Source organism: Vanacampus margaritifer, chromosome 18, assembly GCF_051991255.1.
Source record: "Vanacampus margaritifer isolate UIUO_Vmar chromosome 18, RoL_Vmar_1.0, whole genome shotgun sequence".
In the NCBI taxonomy this organism is placed as follows: Eukaryota; Metazoa; Chordata; class Actinopteri; order Syngnathiformes; family Syngnathidae; genus Vanacampus; species Vanacampus margaritifer.
Window position 1 is genome coordinate 3,894,542 of NC_135449.1, and position 12,310 is coordinate 3,906,851.

At 40.3% G+C, this 12,310-nt stretch overlaps 1 protein-coding gene across 3 annotated transcripts in view; it reads right to left on the reverse strand.

The window, feature by feature from the left end:
* Positions 1-578: 578 nt before the first annotated feature.
* lrp2b (low density lipoprotein receptor-related protein 2b) overlaps positions 579-12,310 on the reverse strand; it is a 40,640-nt gene continuing 28,908 nt past the window's right edge. The window contains exons 53-77 of one of the 3 annotated variants that reach the window (XM_077551003.1): positions 12,030-12,275; positions 11,281-11,406; positions 11,091-11,210; positions 10,902-11,018; positions 9,763-9,879; positions 9,540-9,677; positions 9,336-9,458; positions 7,273-7,401; positions 7,058-7,189; positions 5,909-6,034; positions 5,697-5,840; positions 5,460-5,625; positions 5,201-5,329; positions 4,217-4,437; positions 3,973-4,155; positions 3,786-3,905; positions 3,074-3,161; positions 2,936-3,000; positions 2,696-2,849; positions 2,463-2,526; positions 2,221-2,346; positions 1,251-1,343; positions 1,014-1,094; positions 849-905; positions 579-749 (exon numbers count right to left, since the gene is read on the reverse strand). In XM_077551003.1, the coding sequence (XP_077407129.1) occupies positions 708-749; positions 849-905; positions 1,014-1,094; positions 1,251-1,343; positions 2,221-2,346; positions 2,463-2,526; positions 2,696-2,849; positions 2,936-3,000; positions 3,074-3,161; positions 3,786-3,905; positions 3,973-4,155; positions 4,217-4,437; positions 5,201-5,329; positions 5,460-5,625; positions 5,697-5,840; positions 5,909-6,034; positions 7,058-7,189; positions 7,273-7,401; positions 9,336-9,458; positions 9,540-9,677; positions 9,763-9,879; positions 10,902-11,018; positions 11,091-11,210; positions 11,281-11,406; positions 12,030-12,275 (3,107 nt within the window). In that variant the 3' untranslated portion in view covers positions 579-707. Of the gene's footprint in view, positions 750-848; positions 906-1,013; positions 1,098-1,250; positions 1,344-2,220; positions 2,347-2,462; positions 2,527-2,695; positions 2,850-2,935; positions 3,001-3,073; positions 3,162-3,785; positions 3,906-3,972; positions 4,156-4,216; positions 4,438-5,200; positions 5,330-5,459; positions 5,626-5,696; positions 5,841-5,908; positions 6,035-7,057; positions 7,190-7,272; positions 7,402-9,335; positions 9,459-9,539; positions 9,678-9,762; positions 9,880-10,901; positions 11,019-11,090; positions 11,211-11,280; positions 11,407-12,029; positions 12,276-12,310 lie in introns of all 3 variants that reach the window. The other 2 variants (XM_077551004.1, XM_077551002.1) reach the window with 2 other exon arrangements.

Sequence of the window (12,310 nt, forward strand, 5' to 3'; positions counted from 1 at the left end):
GACCAATAATGCATGTTTTCCCCAATAAAAGAAAACTGAAAATAAAATCTGAGTAAAGTAAGAAATCATAATTACCAGATGCAAAGTCATAATTATATGCTAAATCATTGTGCGACTAAAATAATATGAACTGACTGTTTTTGGCTGTTAATTATAAAATATAAATTTCTAATTACTAGTATTATCCCTTTTGACGCGCTCTGACTGTAATTCTAAGAATCACTTCAGGCCTCTCTCAAACAGTGTCAGTGGGTTCAAATGCATTTGTGGCAGAAACAGGAACCGCCGACGTGATAACATGGACGCGGCAATCACACGCTGATCCTCTGCACGGAAATGTTAACGTTGTTTAAAGCAGGCGAGGACAGCAAATGATGCAACGACATCATGTCTTGTTGAATCAAATGAAGCCAAACCAGGCATCTTTTTTATATCTTAAAAAAAAAAAAATTACAAGGATTGAAATGAGTAAGAATCAGAATGTACACGAGGCTACAAAATAGTATCCTTCACAATTGAAGAAAAAAAAAAACATACAGCGAGATTCGATCAAACCAAATGCTTGACTTATTTTACAATTTTGCTGATTTGATGCAGGTGTTTTAATATTCCATGTCTCGTAGAAGTGGAAAAGAAATACAGAATAATTTCAGCATCCTCAGCGTCAAATGAGGAATGTTGGCCTCATTTCTCCTGCCGTCGTCACGTTAAATGTCAGAATCGTCATTTAACGGACGCCCGTCTTCCTGCAATTAGGAAAATAGTAGTACAGTACAGACGTGTTCTGTTCCGACATCGATATCACTTATCACTCGTAAAAGCTCATGTCAAATTTTAGACGGACTCACTGTGTATATTGGGTTTTTGAAAGACACAAAACCCTCATCCTCGATGGGCTCAAACCTCTGTCAAAAAAATCAAAATCAATTTAAAGCCTGCACACAAAGAAACTAAAAAAAAACTTGATATGCCGGGTATTGTCCAAAAGTTTTGACAGCCGTTTCCACGGTTACCTGCGCACTGGAAGCGGCGGGTGGCGAAGGGACGTCGCCGTCTTCCGTCTCTGAGCTGTAGGTCGGGTTTTCAAAGGCCTCCTGCTTAAACGAGCACGGATGAAAAGTTCAATCTCACATGGGCAGATAGAAACGAATGGCGAGAAACAAACGTTATCAGCCGGGCGTCATAACAACACTGATTTATAACTGATAAAGCGGGAACGGAAGTCTGGCCATGCATGTTGAGTGAGGAACCTTGTCGGAAGCTGCAGGTTTGTTCGCGCTCATTCCGGCGGGCTCGTCCACGACCTTGACCTCCTCCATGTAAAACGGATTTGTGATGCTCTTCTGTGCATAGAGGAGCAAAACGTGAGCGTCGAATATATGCCGTACATTTAATGACTTCAGTGATGTATCTATCAAACATATCTACAGTATCTTTAGCAATGGTGTCCAAACTATGGCACGGGGGCCATTTGCGACCCCTCATTCACTGCCATTGACGGCTATAGACGTCAAAAATTCATTTGAACTATTTCTATTAGTTTAACATTTTTCCCACTTTTGTTAACAAGAAAGAGTATGAAAACCTAGAATGTTTTTATTGTATTAGAACAGATATCAAATTTGTGATTAATCGTGAGTAAACTAGTGAAGTCATGCGATTAATTACGATTAAAAATTGTAATCGCTTGACGCCCCTAATTTTTTTATCTTTTTTTTTTTTTTTTAAAGATTAAAAATAAAAATAAAAATATATTTTTTAATTTTTTTAAAAGAAAATATATTTTTTTAAATTAGGGGTGTCAGGCAATTATTATTTTTTAATTGTAATTAATTGCATGACTTCACTAGTTAACTCACGATAAATCACAACTTTTATATCTGCTCTAAATGCACACAAAACAATTCTAGGTTTTCATACTCTTGTTAACAAAAGTGGGAAAAAATGTTAAACAAATCGAAATAGTTCAAATGAATTTATGACGTCTATAGCCGTCAATGGCAGTGAATGAGTTAAGCGGCCCGCAGCATACACTAAAATTGCGGCTGCTACTAAAGAATTTGTTTTACATACTGTACAGCTTTTCTAAACATGCAAATAAACTATTTTCAATTAAAACACAATGAATCAGAATCTTGTAAAAATCCTAAACAATTTGCCTTCTAGAAAGCAGTTTAAACAAAAACAAAAACGAATATCTAAACAATCTAAACTATCGACCTGGCTTGTTTCTTTGGGAGTGGCTGCGGTGGTGGGCGCGCTCCTCGCACCAGGTTGAGGTACATTCACATAAGTGGGATTTTCAAAACTCTTCTGCTCTGCCTCCTCCAAGGACATACATGGAACCTGAAACAAAGAAGGAGGCAAACGGTGGCGTGAAAAGCGAACACCAACTGCAGAAAAAGCGATTTGTGTAAAAAAAAAAAAAAAACGGCCTCGATTGTTTCTATAGTTTTACTTACCGCCTCTGAATTCTGCCTTGGCTCAGGGTCTTCTAAATTTGATGCATTTGAAGGTGGACTTTTTCTGAATGGCAAAAAATATCAGAAAAACTATTTGAATTGGAAGTAGTGTCAATGTATTTAAAATATGGTTAACAGAACAAAAAGGAGACCCAAAAAAACATGCCATACATTTCAAGATATATTTTTTTTTGAGGTGTAAAAGGTTTGACAAACCACTGTCATGTCATCACCTCAAGAAAGGCAGGTTGGGCATCGAAGGCATCGATGGCATGGACGGAAGGCTGTCCCGGAGTCTCTCCATTATGTTGGACTTCCTCCTGGCAGCATAAACCAGAGCAGCGAGCAGAACCAAGATGACGACCGTCACTCCGATGGCGATGCCGACTGCGCCGAGGGGGGGCAAACGGTGGGTGAGTGCAAATAAACAACTTTTCCTCTAAGATGAACGTGTTGCATTTGTGTCAATGTACTTGATGATGCCACCACGTCGTAGATGCTCGTCTGACAGTATTCGCCCTTCCAGTCTGGAGGACACCTGAAACGGAGGAGGCAGATAACGGATCAGCCAATCGGAGAGTGTTTGCCAATCACAACGTTATGCTACATACTTGCAGAGAGCCTTGTTGTTGTCAAAGTAGCACGTGCCGCCATTTTGACACTGGCAAGGTGGCGGCATGGTTGGTGGAGGGTCAAAGCCTACAAAAAAATCAACTGTTCAGAGGTAGCAAATCCAGCTCCAGAAAGTAAAAACCTTGCCACAGTTTGGCTTTAGCCCCAGGTGCTAGTTAGCTAGCTCCCTAGCTAGCTCCCATGGTGTTTGTGTTTACCTTTTAGCTTGCTCCCTAGCGAGCTTCCATGGTGCTTGTTTACCTTTTGACAAGCTTCCTAGCTAACTCCCATGGTGCTTGTTTACCTTTAAGCTAGCTCCCATGGTTCTTGTTTACCTTTAGGCTAGCTCCCATGGTGCTTGTTTACCTTTTAGCTAGCTCCCTAGCTAGCTCCCATGGTGCTTGTTTACCTTTTAGCTTGCTCCCTAGCTAGCTTCCATGGTGCTTGTTTACCTTTTGACAAGCTTCCTAGCTAACTCCCATGGTGCTTGTTTACCTTTAAGCTAGCTCCCATGGTGCTTGTTTACCTTTAGGCTAGCTCCTTAGCTAGCTCCCATGGTGCTTGTTTACCTTTTAGGGAGCTAGCTAGTTAACATCGTGGGCTAAAGCCAAATTATGGCGGGTTTTTTTACTTTCCGGACCTGGATTTGCCACCTCTGCAAATGTTCACTCAACGAGCAACAACAAGTTTGAAAATTAAAAAGTGACCTACCGGCGTCGCACTGTGTTTGACTTCCAGGGACGAATTGGGTGCCCTCGGGACAGGCGCACGAGTAGCCTCCAGGACGAAGGAGACACAAGTGGCTGCACGTCCCCTTACACGGATTCTTCACTGCGGAGACGAGGCACGTTACATTAAAGGTTCCGAAAACATCGGCGTGCGTGTTTGTGTAACGTACTGGCAATGGAGTTGTATCGCTGCTCCTGGTAAATGGAAATTTGGGTGAGCCAGGGTCCAACTGTCAGCAACTTGGTCTTGGTCCCACCGCCAAACTTATCTTGCCGGAAAACCTCGCCTTTCTCCTGCGTGTTCCAGTAAACGTGATCCTCGAAGACGCTCACGCTGAACGGGTTTCTCACGTCTACGGACAACATTTCAAATTATGACTTGGGCTTGGCAAAAATCTTTTGATCTGTTCTCACCTATGAAGACAGCGGTTCGGCGGTCCTCTCCCGACGGCAGAACCGACTCAATGCGGTTCTCCTTGGAGTCGGACCAGTAGATTCTGTCGTTGTTGGTGAAGTCGATGAACAGGCCGGTGGGCCAACCCATGTTTTGCCCCACGAGGATTTTCCTCTCTTGACCGTCCAGCCAGGAACATTCGATCTTGGCCGCTTCCCCGCGGTCGGACCAGTACAACATCCTGCGCAAACACATTTATCATCATCCGCGGTGTCAGGCGATGACATTTTTTAATCGTAATTAATCGCATGACTTCAATAGTTAACTCCCGATGAATCACAAATTTTATGTCTGTTCTGAATGTACAATAAAATATTTTTTTCCGAAGTTTTCATACTCTTGTTAACATAAAAGAGGGGGAAAATGTTTAACTGCATCTTTTAGTCATTGATAAAGTAATTTCATAATAATGCATAAAAATGTGTAAAAATTAAAAAGATGTACTGTACTCTAAAAAACAAGTGTGATAGTTTTGTGTTGGTCATTTTTCTGCCACTAGATGGCATAATTGCATTTGTAAGACATTAGAGACAGCTCAGTGCATTTTTCTTTTCATATTATGAGCTATTTAATCTTTACCATCAAATAACTGCACATTTTTTAAAATTGTTAAATACAAAGTGACCCCCAATCTCCACAAATATATATATTATTAATACATTTATTACTGCTAAATTCTGCTGCATTGAGACTGGAATTCCCCCAGTACAGGCTTTCCAAGTAAGGGGCGGCATTAATTTAAAAAAATCAAAAAAATTGTGGCGTTAAAGCAACTTTAAATTAACAAAAATTTACGTTCGCTGCCGTCGACATGATTAGGGAACGAGGATTTGGGGTGCGAATATGAGCTCTTTCTCCCAAAAATGTGACTTACACATCGGATCGACTTACAGTCTGAAAAATACGGTACAGAGTCCGAGCACTTTTACCACCTCTGATCTTACCCAAGTCGCGGGTTCACCGCTACGGCAGACGGGTGGCCCAAATCGGTCTTGACCAGGTGCTTCCTGTAGCGTCCATCCAACATGGCAACCTCTAACCTCATCAGCTGGGAGTCAGCCCAGTACAGATTCCTACAAAATATATATATAGCCGTTATAATCATCGTTAAAAGTTCAAGTCCTGAAAACGTCTCTCGGCCTGATGTGTTCGTAACTGACCACTTGGATTGAAAAAAAAAAAAAAGTAGAAAAGGAAAGTTACCTGCCAACCCAATCCACAGCGATGCCATCCGGTCTGGTGATGTACTTAACACCGAGGTCAACGGCGGCGCCGATGTTGTTGCTTCCGTCATCCACTGAAGGTATATAAGCTCTCTTAATGGCGCCCGGTGCTGAAGCCTTGCCGGCCACGGTGAAATACACCATACCTGATGGAAAACATCAACATTGTGACTTGTGAAAACTTTTTTTTTCCCCTCCCCGTCCTTTCTCAACTGACTGAATCCGGTGTTGTTGTGATCCCAGTCGTAGTCCAGCGCCATGATGCGCTCGGCCTCCTGGATGAAGTCGTGGTAGCCTTCCGTCTGCAGGTTGAACCTGCGGATGCGAACGCTCTCGGGTAGAAGCAGCACGGGAGCGGCGCCTGGTGACGAAACCAGCAGAAATGAGTTTCCGTTTCCTGGCGCGACCGGTGGCGGCGGCTCCTCTCACCCTTGGCCTCGCACATGTCGCCGTTGCCCACTTTTCGGTAGCCGGGGGCGCATTCGCAGTCGTAGCCGCCCTTGGTGTTCTTGCACAGCTGAGGGCAGGCGTTGAAGACTTCGCACTCGTTGATGTCTGCGGGAACGAGCAGATTTTTATTTAAGGGTGGGGCTGGGTATCGATTCTAATTTCCTCAATCGACTATTTCGATTCACAAGAGCTCAGTTCGATTCGATTGGGATTTTTGTCAGATTCGATTCACTTCACTTCACTTCAATCCGATATTGATTAATTATGGAATATCAAGTCGTTTTAAATATCAAGGACATGATAAAAACTCCACAAACATTAAATTCCAAATACAATTTTGCGGCGGAAGTAACTGGTATTACACAAACATTTCATCACTTTTTTAATTTTTTTTTTTAGATTTGTACATTTTTGGGATGTCTGCATTCAGTTTCATCCCAAAAACATAACAATTTAAAAAATGACAAAAATGGACATAAGTGTTCTGTCCATTGTTTTTTTAGATAAAAACCATAACAATTACAAAAATGGATGTGTTCTGTCCATTTTTTTTTTTAGATTTTTAACATAAAAATGTTTTTGTTTTTTTAAAAAGACAAAAATTGATATGTGATCTGTCCATTTTTATTTATTTTTTAACATAAAGATGTAAAAAAAATTGACAAAAATGGATACAAGTGTTCTGTCCATTTTTTAGATTTTTAACATGAAAATATAAAAAATGACAAAAATGGGCATAAGTGTCACATAGCGGCAATTTGCATCAGCAAGGATTAAATGAAAATATTTTCATAATTCTAATTCAGTAATTGTAAATATAAATTAAATAGATTCTGAATTATCTTAAAGTTCGTACAATAGGTCAGGTCTTTTATAAATGTAAGAAAATACTTTTAAATTCATGTGAACAATAAATGTCAAGATAACCGTAAAATACAAAAAAACCTCAGGCTTTAAAATTCTATTTCCTTAAAAATTCATGGGAAAAAAGACATAATAAAAATAATCGATTCATGGTTTTATGAATTGATATCAGGCTCGAAAAAGAAAATTGATTCGATATTTATTATTCGATTCTTTAAACCCAGCCTCATCCCTGAGCGATGCAAATATGCAGCTTGTGTGTACCTAAGCAAGTGTAGGTGTTGTCCGGGTCCACGATGTATCCAGTACTGCAGGAACAGATGAATCCTGTGCCGTTCAAGTTGGTGCATTGCTGCTGGCAACGTTTTTCCTCACAGTTGCGGTCGTGGCCGAAATCTGCCACCGAGACGGCAAGACGACTTGAGGCTTTTTTTTTGTTGTGCAATATCACGATAGCAGAAGATTCTGGCGTTACGTACTGCAGCCCAATTCGTCGGTGCGGTCCCCGCAGTTGTCGTTGTGGTCGCACACGTAAGGCAGCGGCACGCAATGGCCGTTGGTGCATTTAAACTGGTCCAGTGTGCAGGGGGCCGATGTTGGCGGGCGGCCTGCAAAAAATACAAAAAAACGACATCTTTGTTTTTTTTGTGTCACTTTGCAAGGACATTTGAATGTCCTTTTTTTTTCTTCACCAGGTCAGTTACAATCAGGCTGCAGACAAAACTAAGAGGCAGTACATGTAATTCTTACTCAAATTCGCTCAAGGTCTAAATCCAATGTCCACCACAAGCTATTTCATCCCCGGCCCTGACCACAAATAATTTGTTCTGATAGACGCTTAAGCTGATTGCACAACAATTCCATAAAATGTTCCTTATCTCTTGTCCGTTTGCGGGGCTTTGTGTCCGGCAGAGCCACTGATGTCATTTTGTGATTTAGCCATTTCGCTGGCCTCGCAGGGCAAAAGCAGGACGTATTAGTGGTGCTCAGAATAATCTTTGCACAAGAGATACATGAGCACAACCGGATTTTTTTTTTTTTTAATTAAATATATCTGGTTATGGAAAGATTTTCAAAATCAAACTGCAATTTATTAATAGCCAGTCTCTTCATTTTTATATTTTTAGTTAGTCATTAGTTGTGCCACTTTTGCACTCATACTTCTGATGTCATTGAATTTCTGTCTATCACTACTTAAAAAATATAAATTCCACATTTTTGTATCAATAAGTCATTCTATTATACTTGCAAAATATGAGATAAAAGCAAAACCAAAACACTTTAATCATGAAAATATTTCTCAGCACTTTTTCAATTAATTAATATGTATTACCCTTAAACACAAACGGATTAGATCATTTGATTTAGAATTTTTTTTTAGCTCCTCCCCAATATACAAAGCTCGTCTCGAAGTCAACATGCAAGGTGAAGAAGTGAATTTGTGAATAGCAAACCATAAATTTGAATCAAGGTTATAATTACTTTTGCGATTTTTCATTCGTTTTTATTTAGTTTTGACTTTTTTTTTTAATTCTGTTAATTTTAATTAGTTTGATTAGTTTTTGGAGCAAGTGTGTTAGTTTAAAAAAAAATTGTAGCCCTTACTATCGCTAAAAAAACAATTCTTGTTAACTGGAAAAATAAACAAACTCTGAATATCGACCAATGGTCTAACCTCCTCATAAATCACATTTTAATGGAAAAAATATCTGCCTCAAATAAAAACCAAATATCAAAATTTATAGAAACATGGTCTACGTATATAGAATTTTTTAATCTAATTCCGGTTACTTAATTCTGTCTGTTAGAGAGAGCCACTACATCGTGATAACTTACATTGATGTTTCTGCATTTGGCAATTTATTATTATATTATATTATTAGTATGGGATTTTTTTTAATGGGCTTTAGGTGAACTGATGAATACACACACGCTCGCACGCACGCACGCACACACACACACACACACACACGCACATACACATACTCACCCACATACAAAAAAAAAAGTATATATATGTATATATATATACATATATATATATATATATGTGTGTATATGTATATATATATGTATATGTATTTAAAAAAAATAAAATAAAAAAAAAACATTTATTAAAATTTTTTTAATTGATTTGTTATTTTTTTTTAAAAAAAAAAGGAGAGCAATGATGATGTCAAATCGAATGAACAATACTGAGCTCTTCTGTAAAAATAAAATAAAAAAATAATAAAAATAATAAATAAAAAAAAATTGTTTAATTTTTTTTAATATTTTGTTTTAGTTGAGCTTTTATTAGTTTGGGTATTAGTTTTAGTTTTTTCTTATACATTTTTAGTATTTATCGAGTGCAGGCCTAAACCCAAAAGCTCATAAATGATATTAATTGACAGACATCTTTACTCATTACTCATGTGAAGCCCTTTGTTTTATAAACATAAGATATTGTTTCAGTCAACTTTGAATCAAATGATCTTTTTATCTATTTTTCAACTTCTCCAAAAATAAAAGCTAAATGCAGACTTGTTAATTATCGTCATACAAAGCTCCTCCTTCTCGTCACTGCCGTCCCCGCAGTCGTCCTTCTGGTTGCACAGCAGGCCCGAGTACACGCAGTAGCCGTTGGCGCAGCGGAATCGAGACGGCATCTCGCAAGTGATGTTCACTGTGCAAAATGACACACGCGCTCTACGTCATATTGTTTCCGCTCAATACCGGTTGCTTCTCTATGGACGGCAAATCTCACGGCATAACGCCAGCTGCTCGTCAGATCGGTCCCCGCAGTCGTCGGAGCCGTCGCAAACCCAGGCCATGTTCAGACACAGATGGTTGGCACACTCAAACTGGCCGTGAGGGCACCATCGGCCTCCCGGGTAACGAGTGGCTAAGAGAGGGAATGACAAGATGGCAACAAATGATGCGGCCGAGACTTTATGCACGTGAAATGACTTTGTGGCGTTTTTACTTACGACATCTGGTCTCATCGGACAGATCCTGACAGTCGGGGCGGCCGTCACACTGCAGCACAGCGTGGACGCAATGACCCGAGTCGCACTGGAATGTGCCTGGACGGCACGTCTGCAACTCTGGGTAAGAGAATACGCTATGTGGTCAAAAGTATTGGGACATCAGAGAAGTGTCAGAGAACGGCTTTCCTCACTGGTGTTGGTGCAGTAAAGGTTGGTAAATACTAGGGGTGTCGGGCAATTACATTTCTTAATCGTAATCAATTGCATGACTTCAATAGTTAACTCCCGATTAATCGCAAATGTTATATCTGTTTCATACTCTTTTTAACATAAAAGTGGGAAAAAATGTTAAACTAGTATATGGCTGCATCTTTTAGTCATTGATACAGTAAATTCATGATAATTCATCAAATTGAGTTTAAATTAAAAAGATGTACTGTAAAAAACTTGTGTATAAGTTATTTTTCTGCCACTAGATGGCACAATTGCATTTGTAAGACATTGGTGACAGCGCAGTGCATTTTTCTTTTCATTTTAAGAGCTATCGAATCTTTAACATGAAATAACTTAAAAATACAATTTGACCCCAGTCTTCATGCATTATTAAATTTATTACTGCAAATTTATGTCATAATTCATAAAATTGAGTTAAAATTAAAAAAGATGTACTATAATGTAAAAAAAAAAAAAAACGAGTGTGATATTGATTTATGTTGGTCCTTTTTCTGCCGCTAGAGGGCATAAGTGCATTTGTAAGACATTAGACAGCTCAGTGCATTTTTCTTTTCATATTATTATTATCTAAATAGCTCATAAAATAACTTGTGAAATTCTGCACATTTTTTAAATTGTAAAATACAACTTGACCAGTTTCCTATATGCATTATAATTACATTTATAACTGATCAATTTTGACATGGACGTGTCTGCTGCGTTGCGACCGGAATTCCCCCAGTACAATCTTTCCAAGTAAGGGGCGGTTATTAATCGTGTTAAAAAAATTTGTGGCATTAAAGGAACTTTAAATTAACTCAAAATAAACACACGCATTTTGACACCCCTAGTAAATACTGAACTAAACTCTCCATGTGTCCTTTTAAGTTCTGTATTGCAGAATGTTTTGACGAGAAGATGCTCACCGCAGTCTCGTTCGTCCGAGTTGTCGCCGCAGTCGTTGTCATGGTCACACACCCACTTGCCGGGGATGCACTGTTGGTTCTCGCACCGGAACTCGCTCTCCGAGCAGGGCCTCGGCTCTACAAAGAGCGGTCAGCGGCGTTGCGGTTTCAAAACACGACACAACGGGCTCGTCAACAAACGTCACGTACGGCAGTTCCTCTCGTCCGAGCCGTCGCCGCAGTCATTGCTGCCGTCGCACTTCCAGCGGATCGGGACGCAGCGATGATTGTCGCAACGGAAATCGCCCAGGGGGTCGCATGTCACCGCCTCTGTTCAAAAGACAAAAAAAAAATGTTAATGTTAATTTAACGCAGGATATGACAGGGTTGCGGGACTGACCGCAGCCTTGCTCGTCGCTGTTGTCGATGCAGTCGTTGGTGCCGTCGCATCGGGCCCACTGAGGTATGCAGCGGTAGTTTGTTTTGCAGGAGAACTCTGTTTCGTCGCACTTGTAATCTGGGCCCACTGGGCAAGGGAGAGATAAGAAGTGTGGTTGGAGAAAGCCCGTTAGATTGGTTATCCCATATTTACTCTTATAGTATCGCAAAACAGGAACTTTACCCTTATCACAAGATAGCGGCTGGAACAATTTTATGGTTGAACTTCTGCATTATTGTCTGCGCAATGACTCATATCCGGGATGATTGTCACGTTGCTGCTGCTTCCCCAAACCCTTTAGAGCAGCAATAGGCTATGTAACCCAATAAAAAGAGAGGGCTCGGCAGAATGTGCTTCAGAGCGGTAGGAGATTGTAATCTGTGCACATCTCTGTCCATTCTCCTCGCGAGCAAAAAATAATCTAAGTCTCGTCTTCCTTCCTTGTCTGTTGTTTATTTAATGTTCTAGGTTGACTGAACCTGACATATACATCCACTGGCCACAACATTAGGTACACACTAAAAATGCTAGGTTTGTTTACCTAACCCAGTCATTGGGTAGCTGTGGATTTTGAGCAGACTTTTTTTGTGGGGTTTTGTGGGGATAAATGAATTCATTCATCCAGCATTTTATTATTTTATTACCTCTGAGTGACTAGTTGGATTCATCTAAGTGCAGGAATACCACTGAGTGTAATCTGTCTCACTCACTGCAGGTCTCGTAAGGTTCATCGGATCCATCACCGCAGTCGTCTTGTGCGTCGCACACGTAGCTCATGGGCAGACAGTTCCCATTGGCGCACTGGAACTGTCCCGGTCGGCAGGTCTTCTGGGCACAAGTCTCGGCATCCTCGTCGCTGCCATCCGAGCAGTCCTTCAAGCCGTCGCAGTGCCACGACATGGGGATGCACAACTTGTTCGTGCACTGAAACTGGTTTTCCTCGCATCGATGGTCACCTAAAGGAATACAAATGATGCTTTTCTTCTGCAGA